Genomic DNA, 24,154 nt, shown 5'->3' with positions numbered 1-24,154 from the left:
CTCATCAAAAGTCCGCAAGCATAACATAAAAATTTCTCAATTTATGAGCATCTGAACATCTCGACTAAAAAACTTGAGAAAAAAAAAAGAAAATACGACTTTTAGTTGTCTTTGTCGCTGCTACCTTTGAAATTTACCTTAACCAAAGTAGTTTCAATGCAATTATAAGATATAACGATATAGAATCGCAGAAAACAAGCATAATTATGTTTCATACAAAAGTGCTTGTTTCAACTATAACAATGTTTCAATCATAACCATTCCCACACACTCTGTGACAACGAGTGTTGCAGACATCGGGATGTAAAATGAAATAATAGACGCAATAAAATAATCAGTATAAATTGTTTTATTACGTAAACAAAAACATGGCGATATGCCTATCAAAAAAAAATCCTTAACTCTCTCTGATATAAATTTTAGCAGTGGCCGACCTGTTTAATCAGCCGGTTGGCAGCAGTCGGTTGTTGCTAAAATGTATGTAGCCTGTTGATAGGCAAACATGCTTTTTGAGGTTCTCTCCGTAACATGCTTCCGTTTTCGGGGCATCTAAAAAAAACAGTTAAATAAATGTATTGTACAGAAATAGGATGTAGTAGTATAGTATTATATTTTTAATTAGCATTATTTGCAATATTTTAGTTTAATTTAGATCGCGGTGCTTGTTGGATAAAAAAAAATTACGTAAGGTTTGTCACCGACTTTAAAAGGTGATTCAAATGTAATCTGTATCTACATGAACCCGTTCATTTATTTTTGATTTTATCTAAGTTTCATTCTTTTTTTTAGTTAAAAAATTTAATCTTTTGCTTTTATCGTCACAATCACTAAATTTTTTTTTCACTAAATTGTATACCTACAAACATACGGGTCAAACAGAGATCCTTCTTTTTTTAAACCTGTTAATAATCATTTGGTCTATACACAAAAAATTTCTCCAGAATATGACAAAAACTTTTCTGAAAACCGCATCAAAATCGGTTAAGATGAACGCGAGATAATCGTGGACAAACATACATACAAATATACGGGTCAAACTGAGAACCTCCTTTTTAATGAAGTCGGTTAAAAACAAATGTTTACATTATCTCGAATAAAAAAACTGCAGATTAAAAAAAAACTTCGTGTATCTTCGTATATCTTCAAATAAATGTCAACATTAATAGAATAAACATGTGCATCGAATACAGAACCTTATATTTTGAAGTCGGTTACTTTTGGGGACGATTAAAACACGAGGACGATTGAAACGTTTCAATCGTCCACAAGCAAGTTGTTTCTATCGTCCCCACACCACGTTTTTCACTTCAAGGTCAAATATTATGTATAAAAAAGACTCGAACGCTGATCAACGACCATTAAAAACATTCGTTTATTCCTAACTATAACACCAAAATAATTTGATTAGTCAAAATACAAGAGTAAAAGAAGTTATAAGAAAATATACGAGAGCACAAATACTTACTTTTTACCGCGAAAAACTGGTTTGGCTCGTGGACACTCCCGTCTCGCATCGGCGCTCGAGCGCTACTGGCCAAGGATTCAAACATAGCCGACCGCGTGTTCCGAGTGTTACGTCAGACGCGTAGGTATTATAGTTTTCGAGAAATTTGACTTGTTTCAATCATGACGTGTTTCTATTGTCCCCGGTCTACCCTAACAGACGGACAGACAGACAGACTGACGGCCAGATAGACAGACAGAGTTTCAAAAAGCGACGTTTTAGAAACGTCACTTTTGACACTGACAGATGCGATCCATATCGAATCTAGATCTAATTTTTGACGTATATTAAAATTAGAATCAGGCCGTATATCAGTATCAAAATCGTAGTAAGAATATAGCTGTCTACGAAATTACAACAACTGTTGTATTTTTGTGTCTTCCAGGCCAATTTGAACGTACACTGACATCAGGATTATATTTAAATCATGTTATTTAGTCATCGTGCGTCTCGCCCGCGCCTATACATGTACGAACAAGTACGAGCGAAATGCACGATAACTGAATGACATCAATCATAATCAACATTATGTAGTGAGGTCCACACACCTGATAACAGCTGATCAGTTGACAAACATAATAATAATTCTTTTCAACGCATCATTTACGCTTAATTATCTTTCACGGTCCAATAATCACAAATAAAAGACATTCTAATGAATCATGCATAAATATAATATTTAATAGCGATTCTTTGTTTTTAGATTACTTCCGTGTATTGCACATAAACAAATAATGGTTTTTTAATACAGTTGCTCAAAAAGTGCTACTTTACGTAGCTGTTTAGCGTGCGGAAAGTTGTATTTCGCGAACTAGTGCTTTTTACTTTTCCACTTGTTCCAATTCATGACTACTTATTGATGAGTGTTAATGTTAGTTTCCTTTTAAAATCGTAATCAACATAGAAACCTACTGTTAATGTAAAAATAGTAAATATAAGCATATTTCATATTTTATTACTTACCTCTTCATCATTATAACACGTTTATTTTTTTAATATTGAATATTGAAAAACCGTTCTTAATAAGTTGTCTGATTGGAACGGAATAGCTGCCGAAACGCCTGTCAAAGCAGAGGCGTTTTTTACTGCAAGAATGTTTTAAGTTTCCAAAGGAAACATTCGATATTGTTTTCATACAATTTAAATATACGATACACAAATAATCGTAAATAACGATACTTAGGTAATAATAGTATAATATTTTATATGTACAATTGTTTCTGTCTGCAGAAATGAAACATGCATAAAAAAGTACTTATTGTTTTTCTTATTTTCTCGCAACTGTATTAAAAAACGTCGTTCGGTACTCGTGAATACTTTCCGCACTAGCATCGAAATGTACTATTATTTATAAGGCAAACATTTACCCAATAAAACATTCAGTATTTACCCGACTTGTGAGTTGTTATTATACACCCCTTACGCCGTACACTTCATGGCGACCCTGAATATCACATTCGAATTGGTCTGATTATCTCTGTCACTCCAATATGGTTTGACCGATAGAGCTGAATATAAGGGTGTTTCGTCTTAACTATGTACCATTAACGGCTGGTTAGCAATCGTCCCAAATCCCATACAATTTGTCAGAAAAGTGACAGTTAATCGAGACTTAAACACTACTTAAGTCACGCTTTAAAGTACAAGTTTAAAATGTCCATAAACTATATATCTTGAATATTCGCAGCCATCTTAAAACATCGATTCTTATCATTTGAATTAAGACTTCTTCGTTGCATCAAATTGTACAAGCATCACTATGTACATAACAGCTGCTGAAACTACCTGAAAAAGTAAACGGGCATCAGTACAGTTAAGGGAGCCGTCACCGTCGTCTATGGACATAAGTAACATCAGAGGAGCCTCTTAAGCGTTGCCGATCTTAAAGGGTCCCCAGCAAGCTCGATTCTCCATACAAACGCTCTCATTTTAAAACGACTAGCTAGATTGTTCTGGAACTTTGTTACCTACAATAGGCTAAGGTATTGGGAGCGTGCACGACTGTCACGCAACCTAGTGTCCGCAATTCTAGGGGAAAACGTCAATTCACTACATCTTATAAAACTACTCCAAAACTAAAAACTACTGAACGGATTTTCATACGACTTTCATCTATCAATAGAGTGATTCTTGAGGAAGGCTTAAGTATATAACTTGTTAAGGTTTTGTGTAAATTGTTTGAAATACAACGATGTTGTCGGAAAAAATCACGCTGGCTAGGAGCTTTAATCGAAAACGCTGCCTAATCCGTTTGAGCTATAACAACACAATGTATGGTGGGGTTGTTTCTCATTCATAGGTCTACAAAAAAGTCCGCGATGTGAAATGTCTATCTTTTAAGGATATCTTACTATATCCATTCTTAACTTCTAGAAAAAGATCACGTAATATGTGGCATTTGCAAAGCTATTTACATGGATACATTATTAACAATTATCAAAATGAATACGTTAGTTATATTAAGCATTTCATACAGATTACAATGGTCCCTTACACCATACAATTTAAATGAATATTTCAGGAGTAATCGTAAATCAAAGTTTCATTTCGAGCCATATAATTGTACGAAATGTTAAAGACGCTATCCGCAGTTAGTTCAAATTTTTACCACCTTATGCGCTGGGATCGCTTTACTTATCCCCACCACGCACTTCGCACGGTCCCAATAATCTATTCCTGTAATTAGTTTATGTCGCTCCAGATACCATATTTAAAAAATACAGCGAATTTAAGTTTTTTGAATTTTCCGGGGACTGTTCGGAACCCATACTCGCTACTCGAAGAACCCCTTGTCGTATTGCAAAGAAAATACCTCAGGAGGTAACCTATTCCAACTTTTGGACGTTCTGGGAAGAAGCGACCGAGATGCCTGCTTATTCTTGGTATGCCATGCATCTAAGAAGTGGAAATGAGCTTTGCTCCTTTGGCGGCAACATGAATAAAGTACTTACAGTACATTTATTTAAAGTACAAACTTGTTAAGTACTCCTGGGAGTCATAACGAATACCAACACTTATTATATTATGCCATTTTGTCACAATTTCTACCTATAATTTAAAGTATCTTTCTTTCATTATTATTATTTAAAAAAATACAACATATTAATGAAACAGACAGTAATGTCAAACCTGCTTACTGTATTACTACTTATTGTATTTTTTTTTTCTCCTCTGAAGACTAGTAAATAGATTTTAAGTATGGCTCATGATTTCATTTTCTTTATGCTGTTAGTATGTATTCTTTATGCTGTTAGTATGTATTCTTTATGCTGTTAGTATGTATGTTAACATTATGTACTTAATAATGAACCTCCAGGTCTATGATTCTTAAGTATGTTAAGTACTCTACATTGTACTTCAAATTCATTTGTATATGTGACTGTTTGTGTTCTAAATAAATTAAAAAAAAAAAAAAAAATTATATGTGACAATCCATATCTAAAGGGACCTTATGGCGGTCGGCGCTTACGACATTCTTAGCGGCGCGCCAATACTAAAGCGGTACTACGCGACGTAAGCGGTGACCTCCATATGGTCACTTTTGATATGGATTGTGGGATATATAGATTGTCAGAATTTATTAAGATTGTTGTAAGATATGTTGGTGTAAGTGTGGACTTTCTTTCGACAAGTCGGTAAGCCTTCACGATTTAGATTTTTAGATATATATTTTTGCTTCACTTTTGTAAAGATTTTTAAAGAGATTAATGATTAACGGCCTGGTTCGAACTTTAAGATACTTATAAAAATGTGTCACTGTCAAAAGTGACGTTTTTGTTTGAAGAATCGTCACTTTTGACATTGACATATCTAATCCATACCTAATTATTGTATCTTTAGCAAATGTTTGACGTATTTTGAAGTTCGAATCGGGCCGTAATTATCAATAAGTGTGATAGTGTTGTGTTCCTGCCGTTGAGTAAGGTTGCCAGAGCTCAACAAGGGTGAGGAGTGTTAAGGTCGACAACGCGCATGTAACTCCTCCGCGGAGTTGCAGGCGTACATAAGCATAACCATCAGGCGCGCCGTATGCGTGTTTTCTACCAACGTAGTATAACAAAGTGTACTTTACACTGTATACAATGAAGTCCAGCCTAAGCTGCCGATCGCCTTCACTACGGCCCTGAAACCTGGCCCCGCTCAAACGGTATCACCAGGCTAGGGGTCGCGGGCTTGCATAACTGCTGGCTTGACATTTTACAATATTTATTTGTACACCACATTGCGAGTCTCCCCGGCGGGCATCAGCACGAATAGTTCCGTGCAGCTGGTAACGCGCGAGCACGCCACGTGGAGCTGCCCGTGCGAGAAGCAGCCCGTGCGCAGGTCCACGCCAGCGGCGCGCAGCGTCTGCCTCTGCGACTTGTTGATGTTCATGGCGAAGCAGACGCTCACGGAGAACTGTAGGCGCTTGAAGTGGAACGGGAAATTGCTCAGGATGAGGGGGATGCGCGGGATGAACACGACTTCTGCGGCGCCGCACCCCGTCAGGATCTGCACTTCAATGAGATTTCGCTGCAGCTGCACTACTTTTAGCTGTGGTAGCAATAAAACTGGTCTACATCTAACGATCAATCGTCCCAAAAACGACGATGAGACAGTCTCCGTAGCAGAAATGTGGACGAGACCCCTCACACCCATGCAAAAGTGTCGAATGAGGTACAAGCAAATGTACAATGGTACTTACATTAAAAGTGAAGGTAGCATCCAGCGGGAAGAAATCATAAACAGTCATCTCCGCATTTTGGTACAATATCATCGAAGAGAAATGCTGCACCTCCAGATACAGTCTAGCGTCATCTTTGCCAGGAAGTATATTATGTAAGCTACGTCCAATTTTTGATACCTGTAAGAGTAAAAGCATAACTTTACATTTCACTGCATTATAAAAGTAACATTTAAAACTAGAATTCTATAAAGTCCACGTTTTTCCTAGTCAAGGTCTTGACCTCTTCAATGTTGCCACCGTATTTGGTGTTGGGGCATTCTAGCGCCATGTGACGGATTATTTGTTTCGGTTTTCCACATCCGCATGCCGCCGATTCATACGATCCCCATTTATTCCTGTGGTATGCGGAGTTGCCCACGCCAGTTCTGATACGGGGGCTTAGTTCGAAGAAGTCGGTTGGCGCCTTATTGGATTCATCACCATCATCATATCAGCCCACTGCTGAGCATAGGCCTCTCTTCCAGTACGCCATTTATCCCGGTCCTGAGCCAATCTCATTCAGAAGTGCCAATCTCATCCGCAATCTTCCGAATGTCGTCCACCCAACGAGCCAACGGACGCCAGGCACTCGTTTCATCTGAAAGCGGCCACCATTCCGTTAACTTTTTGGCCCACCTGCCATCACTCTGCCTGGCAACATGTCCCACCCAGCTCCATTTTAATTTGGTAATGACGTCTCCGACGTCTTGCACCTTGGTGCGACGTCGGATCTCGACATTCCTCACTCGGTGTTGAAGTTTGATTGGATTGCCACTCGTTAAGCCAGGCATTCTCTAGGGATAAGGGGGTGTTAGAGGAATAAGTTACAGACAAAACCTTTTTTGACTGAGCGAAAGCGTAGATCTTCGTTTCAACTTGGGTGAAAATTCTTTCGTATGCCCGGATGTTCTCCTTCGCATTTCTCTACCGATTCTCGTGAAATTGGTTAGCAGGTTCGATATTTGTATAGATTTTTTTGTCGATTGATTTTTTGGAAATTTATCAAAATGACGGAGCCATGGGCGTTGGGGAGGTCTACTCACAGTATTAGAGTAACTTTTAATTACTCTAATATAATCTTTATGCTGTTATTTGTGAAAAGAGAGTAATAGGGTCGTTTTTATCAGGGTTTCGTAGTAACCAGACACTTAAAACACACAAGATGCAAATAAATACCTGGTCTTGTGTGGAACACAGGTAGAGCCAAACCAAGATAAGTTTGCAGCGATGTTGATAGCCCAGACGGTGTACGGGTTATTTTAAACGTCAAATTTATATCAAATTATGACGTTTACTTGACACTTGCACCGTCTGGGCTATCAAAATGGCTGTCAACTTATCTTGGTCTGACTCTACAGTACAGTCAGCATCAAAAGTAGCGGATCAAATAACACTTCATAATCATAAGTATCTATACCATTCTGTAACGGCTTAACAAAAAGTGATGTCTTTAATATAGAACAACTAATACCGTAAAAGATATAGTTTTAAATGTGAATTTTAGAAATTTATCTACTTTTGGAAAAGTTATCCGGGATGTCAGATACTTTTGGCGCGTTGTTACATCCGCTACTATTGAAGCTGCCTGTACAAAATATTTAATTTGCAAAAAAATACAGCAATTATTTTGTCTTTTAATTAATTAATTTCCTAAGAAACTTCGTCAAAAATGACACTTACTTGCTCTTTCAACATGCTCCCAGAACATGATATAATATAAATCTTTATCAACTGATATACAATCCAAATCGAGCAGTTACACACGTCATGAGTCGTCAGGGTATGTTCTACAACCAGCCCGTGGTACAGAATGTGCGATTCACTCACTATGAATGGAAACATTGGATCGCAGTCGCCAAAATAGATGCTTGAAATGCTCTATTTATCTCTCGTTTCATCTCCAACATATGCACATAAACAACTTCTATCTGATTCAAAGTAATTATTTTTTCCACTTTTATAAATTGAGCATTAACCCTATTGCTGCAATATATACTTTTCATTTGTTCGTTAATGTTCTTCAGTACTCCAACAACCATCAAAACTAAGACGTAGTAGAAACTGATCACAGTAAATTGTATCATGTGTGGTAAAATAAAGCTTGAAGTCACCAACATCATCTTCCTTACAGTGTCAAATCTTGTGAAATTAATTGTAATTTGTATCAATAATAATAAAAACAGACATAAAGTGATTATCTTAATCTGCACTTGCAATTGACGGGTAACTTTGTGATCAACAAACTTGTTACTCGATGAAACTATAACATTAAATATTTTCACATAAGTGAATCTATTTTTATAAGCGCTAAAATAACTGATCGTAGCAAATAATATGAACGCGAGCATTTCCAACATGTAGTTAAACTTGGTTGTTAGAACTTCAGTCATCGTGTTGCTTTCGGTTGAAGCGAACACTTGCTGCGTGTGAAGAACGAAAAAGGTGTAAAGAATTAAAATCATTGAGACCGAACAAAGTGAGTTGAAGTATATAGACTTTTGGATAATTACAGCGCCTCCAGCGCCCTTTGGAAACTTAAGCGAGTACGGTAATAACCCAAACAGAGTTAATATAATATATAAGGGCTTAAATGCACTCCAAATATTAATTTTCCCGCTTTTAGTACTTGTATATTTTTTGAAATATGACATGGTTAACTCTGTTGCATTACATTCAATGAACTAATGTACTGCCTTACTGTTTTAAGATTAATGGTTTCGATATTTTTGATGATAGTTGCAGCGTGAATAACTAACAGCAACAGAATTAACTGTCTATAGATAGAGCTTATGTGTTGACAATAAAGTTCACGAATTGTCGATTTACAGTGAGGACGATGGTACTATAGTAGAAAAAAATGCTGACTGCTAATGGTATAATGCAATCAAAAATCAACCTTAACTTGAAAGCATTAAAATTTAGTGTTATTAGCAGCTGTAACTGCGTCGTAACGAAGGAAAAACCCCATAGGTTTTATCGCCTACTGAAATATTTACTGAGTGCTCATGTGTGCGTGATCAATTTGTAATATAGATTGGTATCTCCGTGTAATTTTTACGGCTTTAGTTATAGCATTTAATTATACGAATTATATTTTATCAAATACATTATAGTGACTTTAAAACACAGATAAGTTTAAATACCCTCCCGAATGCATAACTAATCATTTGGTAAACGCGTCAACATATAAAGTTTTGATATCACTGGTGTATCGCAAATCCTTCAATGAAAACCGCAAAATTCGGTAGTTAATTTTTGCAGACCATTGAAATTATAAACTGTAATAGATATTATACACTAAAGAAAAGACCAAGTCCACCGGTGGCCGAGACGGGAATCGAGACCGCGTCTTCAGTTTACGTGGCTATTAACATCTTCCCAAATGTAGTCCAAGTTGGATAATTGGAAACATTTATTCGTGTGCACAAATTAACAAACAAACAGTCTTTGTGCTATTGGGGGGAAAATTGGATAGCTGTTAAATTAAGTACTACTACTACTACTCAGCTTTACGTTGGCTGGCCGGGTTGGATAGGCATGCGAGACCAGAACTAGTTAAATATTGGGTAGACATGTTAAATGTATTGTAATCCAGTGTATTCCAACCATTACTATTGGATGATTCCTCTCTGTCAAATGACGACCGGTCTGGCCTAGTGCCTATGAAGCCGATGGTCCCGTGTTCGAACCCCGGTAAGAGCATTTATTTGTGTGACGGACACAGGTATTTGTTCCTGGGTCATTGGTGTTTATCTATATACGTATGTATATCGTCGCCAATCTTCTATCTGCCCTTGTTAATTTTTACTTACACGTCGAAGCAATGCAGACGATGTCCAGAATATATTCAAACACGTTCACTAAACAGTAAACACACAACACAACTTGAAAAGTAGACTATTATTGGTAAATAAAAACTCGTTCACTACGTTCTAGCCGTATTTTAATTCTAAATCATCAAAAATATTAACATTTGCCATACGAATTATTGACACGCACGAACTGACAAACTTACGGTACGGGTATAATTCAACCAAACCCTGAATTAAGTAAGTAAGCAAAAAGTTTCGATATTACTCTCAAAAGAAAGAAGAACTGTCGAAACTTCAAAAATGTCAAATTAATGTTAAATTTTCGGTAGTAAAATATAAATCATGCAAAAAAACATTTAAAATTCCAAGTACGAATAATGGTTTTGTGTGTTTTAAGAGTGTTATGTCGAGGTATCAGGCAAGTCAACAATGCGAAGGCAGACTGGGTTAAAGGCTTTAACCATTCCGGGTGTCCCCGGTACAGCACTTGTCCTGCTGGAATGAAAGTTACTATTTGCGGGGCGGCCGGTTGCACTGGTAAGTCCACCGGTGGCCGAGGCGGGAATCGATGCTAAGGCGGCTAACGTCCTGACCTCAGCCACCTGGCCACGGAGGTATCTGTTCCAAATTCTCTGGTGTATGTTATCTTTAAAAGACTAGGCGCCTTTGACCAAATCTAGCAGTCTGTGCTTGCACCTTATATACGAATCCTTTACTGAATTACGGTATACTGGTATGTTATGTATACTCTCGAAGACTACTTTAGTTCTGACCCCAGCATGTCATTATCGACTTCAAGTATGAAGACACGCTGGTAGCGCACGACAATGTAAGTCATGTTAAGCGGTCTGGTATTGGTGCCGTTTTTGTGTGACTGAAATACTCGATTTTATTCACGAAGATTTATGAAAATAAACCATACTTATTACCTAAAAAACGATACCATAGGATAAGGTTTGCATGCTTTAATTTATCATTCACACGGAGGCTCAAGTTAACGACATATTCTTAAACGAAGACAAGTTAATTCATAGGCATTTAGAGTAACTCTCAGGGTAACTTTAACCTCGTTAGACCTAGGGCAATTTTCATGCTTATGATTTGGAACAGTCTTTTCTATCTATAAAAGCTTTAAATGAGTTTGTCCTTTTACAAAAGAGCCCCGAGGCCTACTTGCAGATTTTTTTTTTTATTACAATTTCGCGAGGATTTACTAAGCTAATATGGTTTATGTCCATGTTGTAAAATATTACTAGAAAATGTAATCCAATTGGTGCCTTCCAGGCCAGCCGCTTGCCCTACTTCTAAAACAATGCCCACTACTGGACGAGATAGCGCTGTACGACCAATGCGCCACCTGTGGCTGTGGCATGGAGCTGAGCCACGTCGACACTAAGTGCAAAGTGTCCTCTTATTCTGGACGTCATATGCTGTGCGATGCGTTGATGGTAGGTACCGTAAATACACCTAATACGTTAAGGAAAACCTCCACAAAAAATGCTCCACTCGTTGCTGCAGTTGACGGGGATAGTGAAAAATCTCGGTAACCCAAAGGTCTTAAAAGCACGGTTCCAGCGTGCATGCTAGACGCTGATGCCGGCGGCCATATATTTGATTAGCGTTATGGCAGACGGATTGGCATCAGCGACGAGTGTGCACGTTCAAAGCGTGCGTTCTGTGGCTAAAACGATAAATTGTTGAATATTTTATCTTATATTTTTCTTTAACATTAAGGATTACTTATTACATTTTACAGGACTCCAAGATTGTGGTGATTGTGGTACGGAACCAGTGCGACTCCTTCGAGAACAACGCCCCCGCCGTCTCTGACATCGCTATTCAAATTTGCAACGCATGTCCAACAGTAAGCTGCTATATGAACAACAACAGATTTATACCAATTGAATACGCTCACACTATTTTCAGCAAAGCTATTGGGCATTTCTGTTTAAAGTTGTATTCCAAACTTTTGTGTTAAAATTGGGAATTTTCATATTATTTATACTCAGAATTGCCTCTTTCTATCCTTACCGAGAAAGAATGTCCCATATTTGGTTCATTTGGTTGCGTTTTAAATACAACCTTACATGAACGTAACAAAACGGACATGTATGAACTTTAAGGGACACTTTCTTTCGTACGAGTATTAGGATCGCAAGAGCTTGTGTTTCTGTGTGGAAAATATTTGAAAATACCACGATCTAAAATGCGTGTTTTAAATAGAAATGCTTTAATAACTGATTATTCATCTGATGTATTTGCAATAAATAAGCTTTACGTATTGCTCGTACATACAGCGGCAAATGCTCGGCTGGATGGAGCGGATAATGATAATGAAAATAAGAAATGATGGTGCTGGTTGTGTTGATAATAGTTGTGATGATGTAGATGGTGATATTGATATATGAATGATGGTTGTGGTGTTGTTAATGATCATGATGATAATAGTGATGATGATTGTTTTGGGGATAGAGCTAATTATTATGAGAAGAAATATTATAACTATGATGCATTTCCAGGTGTTCACAATAGTAGCAACGGGGTAGAGAGTATGGTGCCAATCTTGGCTGAAATCCAGCCGCTGTGGGGCTGTTACGATACGCGTAAGCTTCTCGGCTGTGTAAAGCTAATAATAATGATGGTGGTGATAATTATGTCGATGATATTACTCATAATGATGGTTGGTTGGTTGTTTGTGGTGATGACAGTAGTGAGGAAGATGCCGATGATTATGATATTATTGATGATGATGATGATGTCAAAAGTTATACTATAGGTTATGATGGATGATTTGGAAATAGGCTAATAATTATTATGGTCATGAATATGGACGGATTGTGTGAAAGAGGATATGAGAAAGAAAGGAGTGAGTGCTGAGGTGACGAAAGATAGAGGAGAATGGAAGAGAAGAACATGTTGTGCCGACCCCACATAACGTGGGATAAGGGCAGGAGGAAGAAGAAGGAAGAAGAAGGTCATGAATATGATGGAGGTGATAATAATGACGTTTTCCAGGCATTCACAATAGTAGCAACAGAGCCGGTAGAGAGTATGGTCCCGATCGTGGCGGAGATCCAGCGGCTGCGGGGGTGTTACGACCCGCGCAAGCTTCTCGGCTGTGTTGAGCTGAACTGCGTGCGCGCTAATACGGTGATGGCGGATTTTCTGCGTGTGCCACCCGAGACGGTGAGTAAAATATAGATCGAATCATTCACGAAGACGAGTACTTTCACTCTTAATATCATGTTATTAAAGGTTAGATTTGACAAATTAGCGCGTCATCGTGGATGACACGTACTATATACAATATTAATTTAAGCAATCAGATTTCGGTCCTTCTTGTACGTGTAACGGACATGCAGCTAAAGTGGAGTTACACTACATCATAGTTTAATAGAAAAGATAAATAATGTAAACAAATATGACAGATTTTGTTAGCATTTGACTAAGAACCTTGGCGTTATTGACCGAGTGAAGTGCGCTGTCTATGATTTTTTTAAGTATTCTTTAATTATTAAGGTTTTTGACGGACACTTTTTGGTACATGGAGATTATATTCCTAACCTCTACCTTAAATAATTATGATTATGACGTTTAAATTGCTCTGGTTCTTTATCATTATTTGTCTTTTCTATTGAACTCCATTATACGTTCATGTATAAACAGGAACACCCTTAACTGTCTTTCGGTGGACCTTATGCCCTTTGTAATAAGGTTCACCGATGGACAGTTAACAGTGTAGATAATGGCATGCATTCTTGAGGTATTCAAGGAATTAAGAGCGTACTCCCATCTTAAATGCCGGCAATGCACTTACAACTCTCTGGTGTTGCAGGTGTCCATGGGCGGTGGTAATCGCTTACCATCAGGTGATCCGTCTGCTCGTTTGTCTCCTGTATCATAAAATCTTTTAATACATGTTTAGGTGCGCGTCCCCGTTATTGGAGGAGCCACCCCACAGACGATGGTGCCGATTCTCTCGTCTGCCGTGCATCCTTGCTTGCTCACTGAAGAACAGGTAACCTGGAACATTTTCTAAGATGAGCAAAATTCTATACACAGCAGAGCTTGATAACGAAATTTAACGTAATTATTTTTTCATTTTTTTTAAATTTTGTGATTCCGTATCGTGATGCGGTGTAATATGAGAAAAAATACTTTCTGTCATATCAGGGTGGCATAGAATTGTTAGTAGGTGTGAGGTTTCAAGTTATTTTAGGTACCGTAATGCTTTTCAAGTTAAGCACACCAAATCTTTAGCAATTTTTATAAGATGTGTATTTAAATAAATAAATAAATATTATAGGACACAAATTGACTAAGTCCCACAGCAAGCTCAATAAGGCTTGTGTTGAGGGTACTTAGACAACGATATATATAATATATAAATATTTATAAATACTTAAATACATAGAAAACACCCATGACTCAGGAACAAATATCCATGCTCATTAGGGCTTCCATTCCGTAATTACGTAATAACGGAATTACGGACGATTTTTAAGCTTCTCATAATTACGTTATTTAAATGTTGAAATCCGTAATTACGTTATTTTTTTACTTTCAGTATCACATACGTCCCGGTGTAAATTTTTAGGATTTTTTTGCTTAAATCACGTCATGCACTATTATAAATATATTCGAAACTAGCGGGCATGGGACACGGGACGGGACTTCCCCGTCTTCGGCTTACTTTAATCAGATGCGTTGTGAATGCTCATCACACGAATAAATGCCCTTACCAGGATTTGAACCCGGGACCATCACTTCGTAGGCAGGGTCACTACCCTCTAGGCTAAAGTGGTCGTCAAATACAATACAAAACATCGTCTGACAAATCACGAAGTAATTAGCGAGTGCATTAAACTTTATTAATTAGCCTTTTGAACGAAATATTCAAAAAGTCTCTCATATGTCAAAATTATGACCATAAGGAGGAGTTATGGCCGAAGGGTGTCAAGTTTCGGCGGTTCCGCGGCCGGCTCCCTGACACTGTGGAGTTGCGTATTTACTTTTAAAATATATTGTTATAATGTGTATGTTACTCTTAAGGTATTTACGAGTATAAGGGCCACTAGTTGCCTGAAATAAAGACTTTCATTTATTTCATTCATTCAATCATAAGCCAGCCGATATAAACCTTACTTGAACGCTTAGCACTTATACATTCGTCTTCCTCTGATGCTGTTTTCATAATATAAAAATCTTGTAAGTTGATAAAATGGACGCTCGATATTGGTCTGGTCTGTCATTGCCTTTTAGTTCGTGTAGCTACCGTTGGCGCTTGCTGCGTATGCAGCTGTAATGTTCAGCCAAGGTATGGTTGGACCGGACCGATACAGTGTTATGTTTACGATGCTTGATATAAAAATAATCTTTACTTAATTTAGTCGTTATCTTTTATCTATTTTTCAATTTGTTCACTCTATATTATTTTATGTCTTTTTCCTTCTTGTCTGTTACCTTTCGTGATTTTTTTCACTTGATGGTCTCATCGGAAGATCAGCGCTGGAAGCCACCAGCAACGTGCTGAGATGAGGCCATTTCGCGGCACTTTATACTTCCTTTATTTTTGTTATATCATGTAATTTAATGTGTCTTGTTTGTGTCTACGAATAAAAATTATTCTATTCTATTCTATTCTATACATTTCTTGGCCCTGTGCGCAAAAATCACGATGATTTTGAACGTCCTTGTTGGACTTCGGTGTGGATCTTAAATCTTATCAACATTATGTTCCAGGTTGAATGTTTAACCGCCTGCATAATGAGCGGAGGCGAAGCCGTCTGCGCTGCCAAAGGCTGCTGCAAGGAGTCCGCCTGCCTCGCCGGGGCCTACGCCGTCGCGCGCACCACCATCAACGTGGCGCGCGGGCTGCAGGGGCAGGGAGGGGTGGTGCAGTGCGCTTACGTCGATAGTCTGAATACTTGTGCGCCGTGCTGTCAGTTTTTTGCTAGTGAAGTAAGTACCTTAATTTTTTTTTTTCAGCCTATACACGTCCCACTGCTGGGCACAGGCCTCCTCTCATGTGCGAGAGGGCTCGGGCTATAGTCCCCACGCTAGCCCAATGCGGATTGGGGACTTCACATACACCTTTGAATTTCTTCGCAGATGTATACAGGTTTCCTCACGATGTTTTCCTTCACCGAAAAGCTAGTGGTAAATATCAAATGATATTTCGTACATAAGTTCCGAAAAACTCATTGGTACGAGCCAGGATTTGAACCCGCGACCTCCGGATTGAAGTCGGACGTCATATCCACTCGGCCACCACCGCTTAAGTACCTTTATTATAAAGCATTAATGCAGCTGATGGTAAAAGAGTCGCTAACTACTTGCATGAATGTGATATGCAGTGCAAAAGTAGCAATAATAGGTACTGTATATTCTGTTTTTTTATTCCCTAGACTAAAATGACATTTCATGTGTTACTCAGAAATGTCATGTCTTACATATGAAACGTCATTTTAGTCTACGGAATAAAAAAAACAGACCTTAGTACATCGCAAGCCGTATCACTCAATGTGTTGATTGGCATGTAACAAATGCTCTCAGTTTTTGCACCTTCCTAAAAACTAAAAACCTAGTGTTTTCTCTAAAATCGATTCGTGGAGTCACAGACTCGTATTGTCAAACTGTTACAATCACTCCCGGCCCAAAAGGGTTGTTTCCAATTTTTTGAAACGCTTGTATTACGTTCTATATTAACTAAAAGTTGCCCTAAAATTCAACTTTTATACTAAAAACGGCTTTAAATATGTTAAATTGACAAAATATATTTTGACAGATGCTTTCGCGCCCAAAACGCTCTTTGAAAATTGTGTGACGTCACAGTTTACGGTTGGACACAACTACATACACACGTAGAAGATACGAACTGTCAACTGACATTTATCATTTGTTGTTTATCGCCTAACTGTCAACAGTGTCAATCCGAGAGTTATGACGTCATCAGAATCTTCAATGACGTTTCGAGTTTGGTCACGTGACGTGTGCCAAAAGATATTTTAAATTCAATATTTACAAAAATATGATCATTACAGGTCCCCTAAAAGTAGTTTAACATGTTCTTATAATCCAAAAGAATTTATTGGGATACAATTCTGCCCTAAGATTTGTAGATGGAAACAACCCTATTAGAAAGAAAGAAAGAGAATACATTTATTTAATCAGGACTTAAAGATATGTCAAATACCTAATATTTAGCGTATATTAAAGTTTGAATCGGGTCATCCGTCACGGACATTGACTTCACTGCAGGGTGAGATGTCTCGAACACTTATTTTTTTTAAATCTTACGCTAGACGTCATTATTTAGAACTTTTACTATGAGCGGTTTTTGTGTAGAATGTATCGCAACAAAATACTACTAAATAAAAACTGTTACCATTTTCCGATAAATTTCACCGAGAGAATTAAGAGATGTCAGCAATTTTTGATCCAAATTCTACCATAATATACTATCAGTAACATTATTCTTTTCAGGTGCTGTTGGCAGCGTCAGGCGTGACGAAAAACTTTGGTGTTCCGGAGCTGTCCAAATTCGAACACTGTCTCCTGCTACACTGCCTCCCCTATATTCGTAATGAAATAGCACGCGCCATTTGGCTGGTAATTTTTTTTAACCTTTTGAAAGGAGTTTCAATCAATACTTATGTGAAAGTAAATTTGTCTGCCTATCTGTCTGTCAGTTGTACCTCAGTTCCTCATCAGTTGTCAGTTGTATGTCTGTTATACCTCTTCATGATTAAACTGTTCAACCTATTTCGATGAAATTTGGAATGGAAATAGTCTGAGTCCCGGGGAAGGACGGTTTTTATCATTGTACGCAGACGAAGTGCTATCGCAGATCGGCAGAAGCTAGTTAAAATATATATTGCCAAATACATACCTAAATCAGATATACGTATTTTATATATGTTTTGCTTTCATAGTATTGGTAGATACCAGAGGCGGCGCGTCACAAATATTCGTAGGGAACCCGTAGCTAAATTTGCTTCCCTGTTCTCCATTAACCGATCGTTAAAGTACTCAATGGGCTGATATTAGACAAGCCGGTGGGAATCGAGTTCTGTGAACGATCCGCCACTGGTAGATACTGACTGTTAGATAGAATTAAATCAACGATTAGGTGCCCATATTTGATTCTCACAGTAGAATTCCATATCTTTATCATGTGAGTAGTACGAGTAGGCCGAAGTAGGAACCATCAAGTAATAACACGTAACCATCATTGACTTCAGGACCAAAACTGAGGAATCGGCAAAAAAAAAACACGGGAACCAAAACTAATGACATAATAGACTAGACTCGAGTCTAGAATAGACTCATTTGGGTACGCTCGCCCGGTATAAGATGATATAGGAACTGTGTTCGTGGAATGTTCTGTCGCCTTGTGGCCTAAATCTATAACTTAAACTTGACAATAACCCTTCACGTCAATAAGCCAGCAGATACTGCTCCCTATCTTTCACGCATTCATTCTTCTCGGAGCGTCTGCGATCTCATAACCTAAATCGGAAATTTCTAGAAGCCACTTCTGGCTCCTTCTATTTTCTGGCAAATATGCTACCTATTGTTTAACACACGCCTCTGTTCAGCGTGTGCGCGAAACCTAAATTCCAAATAAACTGAAACATCCTACACTGGTTCCAGGTGAGGGTATATGGGCTGCGCACAGCCAAGCTGGCGTCGATGTAGCAGTTGGTGCGAAGACCTGGAACCAGTGTAAGATTATTTTATTTATTGTCATTAGCAGGCATAGGAATCCGTGGGGCAAAACTGTTTGACAAGTAGGGAGTTCCTGTATCGATAAACTCAACTATCGATGCTAGTTCTATATACTAGTGATCACTCAAGGGTTTGCTTGTAAAAATATGTTTTTTGTTTTTTGTTTTTGTTGTTAGCCTATGTACGCCTGCAACTCCAAAGGAGTTACATACGCGTTGCCGACCCTAACACTCCTAATGTGCTGTATTATTTGTATTGTTTCTGTATTGAGGTGTGCAATAAAGAGTATTTGTATTGTATTGTATTGTATTGATCTGGCTTTATCGCAGTGGGAAGACTGTCAGCAGCTAAAAAGTTTCAAATCGGGGTGCATTTTTTTTACATATTTGGGTGGCAACCGTTCCTCAACCCACCAACGGAGGGGCAGCTGACGTTCTCGTGGATTCCCGAGATGCGATAACCAACGAATTGACGCTAGGCCCACGGTGTATAACTTCTTATATATTTTCTTAGTCTTGCACGTCGAAATTTCGTAATCTGCCTCTTTATCAATCTTGCATATTCGAGCGACTTCTCAAAAAACTGTTCAAGGCATAGTATATATAAGTTACTCTATGGTTATAGTGCTGCACTCTGGCGGCACAACATTGCAGTAACACTCGTTATTTTCTACATATTAAAAACAATCGTTTATTAAATCATGCTATTTTTAAAGTGACTTATTACGTTTACTCTCACACTCTGTCACGTCGCAGTCGGTGCAAATTATACACGGTATAAGATCGTGTCATTCACGAAGACTCGTGTCTTGTCTCTTACTTATTGTCATATTACTAAAGGTTAGATTTGATAAATCTGCGCGTCATCGTTGATGACACAAACTATATCGAGTTATCCTTGCGTAATACAGAACCATGAAAACCTGATATAGAACTATGAACAGTCAGCGTCAAATACTTCGTAGCAGTCAAAGTGGCCAAATAGTTCGGTACACCATACTAAATATATGGTGTACCGAACTATTTGGCTACTTTGACTGCTACGAAGTATTTGACGCTGACTGAACCCTTACTTTGCTTATAATTCTTATAAGCGAATGCAGTTGATGATGGCTTCCAGGTGTATTCGATTTGTAATTCCTGCTGCACGCCGGAGTGCTGCGTGCATCCGTGCACGTGCTACCAGCCGCCGTACCGGCCCTGCGTACCACCTGTGAATTGGACTTGTGACTGTCCGGACGCTTGCCGTGATGATTATCTAGCGTCTGTAAGTAACCTTCCAGATGTACTTCAATTGTAGTTAGAAGTGTTCGTGCTTCTGGGGCTGAATCAGCCCTGCGTGCCACTTGTGAATTGAACTTGTGTCTGTCCGGACGCCTGTCGTGACAATTATCTAGTATCGGTTAGCGTTCCAGGAGTAATCCAGGTGTAAGCCAGGTGTACTCCAGGTGTTAGTGAACTATAAAGTACAAGCTAATACTATTACTGTCTTTGTATGTAAATTTCACTAATAGCTAGAATTTTATTATGCAATAGGCCCCAGGTCTTACGAACTTTAAGCAAATGTCCATTCCATTGGCCTATCAAACGGGCAGTGCATATTACATTAAATTAATTTGTATTCCTAAATGTTTCCAGATTTGCCGCAAAATGACCTGCATCGACGGGCCCTACGACCTGTGCTGGCGGCCTCGTCCGCAAGACTACGACCAGGCGCGGGCGCTCAGCTTCAAGCATCTCGCGTCACTGAAGAGCTGCGCTTGCAGTACTTGCAAGGTCCCTCGGAGCGTGCGCTATGTACAGGATTACTTAGAGAGGCACAGGGACCCGTGTTGTGGACGAAACGTGTAGACTTGTCTCAATGAAGCTTCTGCTGTACATATAAGCAAAAAGTTATTGATTATAATAGAGAGATAGTCTAAGAAAAAAACGTGACCCCTAGTTTGACAGTAAAAAGAGATAGATGGAGCTGCACGCTGATCCATATATTTTGTAGTCACTGAATTGTCAAAAGTCAACTTTTGACAACCAAAGTTACCGCATAATGCATAGATGGTAGGATCCTATGGATCGCTATACGCGTGCGCCCGTGAGGGACAGAACATACGCAATGCGACAAAATTAAAAACACTGTAACACACCGAAACAACTTAAGTAATTTGGTCGGGTTATTTGTTACCCAGCATAAAATAGGCTAGGGGAAACTGGGGAGGGTTGATCACCCATTTTGATTTTAGACTAAATTTTTTAAACTATTAGCAGTATTGAAAAGCTTTATAGACCATACGATTCAGAATTTATCTATTTATGAATACTTTGAATTAGAACAGAATTGTGCAACAATTTAGACCATTATTTAAAGAAATGCCATAATGTAGACTTTTACCATGTGTCCCCTGTATAAGGGAGACATGTTTACCCCTGGTTGGGAGCCTTGATCCTGGGGGATCAAGTCTCCCAGGTTCTGGGGACACATGGTAAACAGATTTTTACCGTGTCTCCCCATACCAGATTCTCACAGATTATATAACCCAAATCGGAACTAGCAATGCATCTAGAATTAGGTAAACACACAACGAACATATATATACTGTATCTTCCATACTTAGTAGTTATATTTCCGCCAATAAGATGTCTTGATGCGAAAGGGATCAAGTCTCCTATGCTTGGGGACACATGGTAAATAGATTTTAAGTGACAATGCCATACTTTGAGGGTTGATTTCACGTTAATTTATTGAGTTGATCAACAGGAATTTAATCTATTAAGAAATCAAACACATAATGATCCGTATCTTTCAATTTTTAAGAAGAAACTAGTTATATTTTCGAAAAAAGAACACCAAACTGGTAATCAATTTTACAGTACATATGGTGCTACTTTTCCCCCATAGTGCGTAAATTAGCACATTATGTAACTATGTCGAAAATTTAAAGGGTCATATGTACTGTAAAACGTTGTAGGATACATGTGCGAATAGGTAATTCGTAACTCGTGTAAAATTTCCTATTTTTCGCACTTGTATCGTAAATAACTATTGCGCCATCAAAAAATCAAAAAGAAGTAGCAAACATAAAATTTCTTCTAACAAGTACACTTGTCTGTATAATAATAATTAAAAAAAGTTTAATTGTTTATAAACAAACTTCCAAACAATCATAATGATTACTGTAAATTGCTCTTATTTATCATTACCACATTTGGAGACTCAAGTAACAAGCTAACTATAATCTCAAAAGTTTTAACAGTCTAGAAATGCCTAATTTGCGAAATTAAACATCTAAGTAATAATCAACAACAATAGCTAATACTTAGCTATATTATATTAATCAGTCTTCATCAAAAATAAGTTACTATTTGGCCTTAAACACTTCAATGGTAATACCAGCTAATACTTCTGATACAGCATTTTTTAATCTTTCCTTATCTATCAGTATTCTTTGTTTTTAACCTTCTCTGGTCGTGTATTTTCGACGCATGAATCGAAGCATCCTAAAACAATAAAAAATTACAGCATTATGAAACGTTTTGTTCATTACTAAGTAGACTTGAGCCCTTTAGGGGTGACATGATCCCGGGATCATGTCTCCCCCAAAGAAAAAGTCGAAGTCTCCCCATACATACTCAGATTATAAAACATGGCGTGATCGAAACTTACGTTCGCGTATTTCAATGAAATCAAAGTTAATTAACACTTCAATAAACAACAAATAGAATTATCATACTCACTAACAGCATTTCTATCACATTTTACTTAATAAATCCAGTTAAAACTTACCGAAAATTAAATACAGCACGCAGCAAATTTTTCATAATCCGCCACTTGCAAACCACTGACTTGTTCCAAACGGCGCCATGACAGAACGTGAAGTTAGGAACGAATTAATGAGTGTTGCTAGCGTAAAAAACTGTATGACGTCTGGTTAAACTTGAAATGAAGATTACCAAGTGTCCCCTAGGGATCGACCCTCCCCACCTTCCCCTATATTTACGGTGGGGAATAAAAAAATGTGAGGTTGTGACAAGGACAAACAATAATAGCGGTTTCTCGGCTACTCCTACTGGAAGTTCCATAAGTGCATTTCATCGTTCGGTCATCTGGGCTATAACCGCGAAAATTGAAGTTCGTCAATTGTGGGTATTTTTCTCTGGCACTCTAATTACGTCTTAGTGAGTGTAAAAGAGAAAGATCCCCGCAATTTGCGAATTTCCGTTTTCGCGGTAGGCCCCCTGGCCCATTTCATCTTTACATTATTGTATCTCTTTGGCATAATCCATGGAGCCATACAGCGACAAATATAATTATAGCTGTCAAATTTGAAGAACGAAATTGTTGTAGACATTCCACAACTTAATAGGGACCGTGCGCGTTGGAGGGTCTGCCATCTTGTGGTCTGAATCCGAACCATAAACAGGCACATTTACACGTCAAGTGTTTTCTTGTGCATAGTAGGTTGTGCCATCTTGTGGGCTACATCGGAACAATAAACATCACATTTACGCCTCGCGCCAAAAATCTGACGGCTCCTGTGCTGCCTCCTATAGTTCTAGCACGCTCCCTATAGCATTTTGAATCTGACGAAATAACGGTAATGTTTCTATGAAATTCCATTTCGGGAGGAAATGGTTTCCACTAACTAAATCTTAACATATCACTTTGATTTTGATGTCGATCGCTTCAGCATAATATGTTTTAGGTTTATAGGTTTCGCTTTTTGGGATTTATTTGTTTTGCAAATTGTGATAAAAAGGAAAACCTATAAACCTAGTTTTTCATTGTGTCAATAACATTCTAAAAAATCATGGAGAATGTAAAATATTTAGAAGTGGAAAACAGTTTTCTCTTTTTGTATGGACGGTCACTGGGTATATGGACCGTGCGCGTTGGAGGGTCTGCCATCTTGTGCCCTGAATCGGAACCATAAACATGTACATGTACACGTCACGTGTTTTGTTGTGCATAGTAAGTGCTGCCATCTTGTGGGCTACATCGGAACAATAAACATCACATTTATGCCTCGCACCAAAATTCTGACGGCTTCTGTGCTGCCTCCTACAGTTCATGCACGCTCCCTATACTTCTCTCTTAAGGGGTCCACTGATTACCAGTTCGTCCGGCGCTTCTTTATACAGTTAATCAATCTTGGATACCTACAAGCAGGCAACCGATCCGACACAACAATTAAAAGGGTTCGATCTCCCCCCCCGCCAACTTTGGTGTCGCCTGGCGCAGTACAGCGCTATCCGTTTCGAATATGAAACAAGGGAAGCACGTTTTTTTCTTCGACTTTACCTTCTTTATAATAATCAATTAAGGTAGAAGTACTAGTGCTCGACGCTGCACCAGTACTCGACATGGGCACAGAAAAATCTTCGTTGTTCAAATTTAACCTATATTTCT

At 38.3% G+C, this 24,154-nt stretch overlaps 1 protein-coding gene and 1 pseudogene across 3 annotated transcripts; one reads left to right on the top strand and one right to left on the bottom strand.

Moving 5' to 3' along the window:
- Window positions 1–1,714: 1,714 nt before the first annotated feature.
- Window positions 1,715–10,132, bottom strand: LOC133523981 (gustatory receptor 68a-like; annotated as a pseudogene).
- Window positions 8,553–24,068, top strand: LOC133523977 (malate dehydrogenase, mitochondrial-like). 3 transcript variants are annotated; one of them, XM_061859724.1, is made up of 9 exons: window positions 8,553–8,688; window positions 11,309–11,472; window positions 11,781–11,888; window positions 13,040–13,210; window positions 13,950–14,042; window positions 15,767–15,985; window positions 17,510–17,635; window positions 19,874–20,020; window positions 20,392–24,068. In XM_061859724.1, the coding sequence occupies exons 2-9, from the start codon at window positions 11,395–11,397 to the stop codon at window positions 20,602–20,604; spliced, it is 1,155 nt and encodes a 384-aa protein (XP_061715708.1). In that variant the 5' UTR covers window positions 8,553–8,688; window positions 11,309–11,394; the 3' UTR covers window positions 20,605–24,068. The 3 variants fall into 3 exon arrangements, with proteins under 3 accessions (XP_061715708.1, XP_061715709.1, XP_061715707.1); XM_061859725.1 differs by having other exon boundaries at window positions 8,621–8,760; XM_061859723.1 differs by lacking the exon at window positions 8,553–8,688 and adding an exon at window positions 10,129–10,561.
- The last annotated feature ends 86 nt before the right edge of the window (window positions 24,069–24,154 follow it).

This window comes from Cydia pomonella, chromosome 13 (assembly GCF_033807575.1).
Source record: "Cydia pomonella isolate Wapato2018A chromosome 13, ilCydPomo1, whole genome shotgun sequence".
Lineage (NCBI taxonomy): Eukaryota > Metazoa > Arthropoda > Insecta > Lepidoptera > Tortricidae > Cydia > Cydia pomonella.
The sequence above is the reverse complement of the archived record's forward strand: the minus strand, read 5'-3'. Positions and strand labels throughout refer to the sequence as shown.

What these genes read in the sequence shown, in the direction of transcription:
- LOC133523977 (XM_061859723.1), top strand. Translation starts at nt 10,402, where the DNA reads ATGGTTTTGTGTGTTTTAAGAGTGTTATGTCGAGGTATCAGGCAAGTC. An exon ending in TGCGTGTGCCACCCGAGACG is followed by an intron (nt 13,211 to 13,949) that starts GTGAGTAAAATA and finishes ATACATGTTTAG; the next exon opens with GTGCGCGTCCCCGTTATTGG. An exon ending in GTGATGATTATCTAGCGTCT is followed by an intron (nt 20,021 to 20,391) that starts GTAAGTAACCTT and finishes AAATGTTTCCAG; the next exon opens with ATTTGCCGCAAAATGACCTG.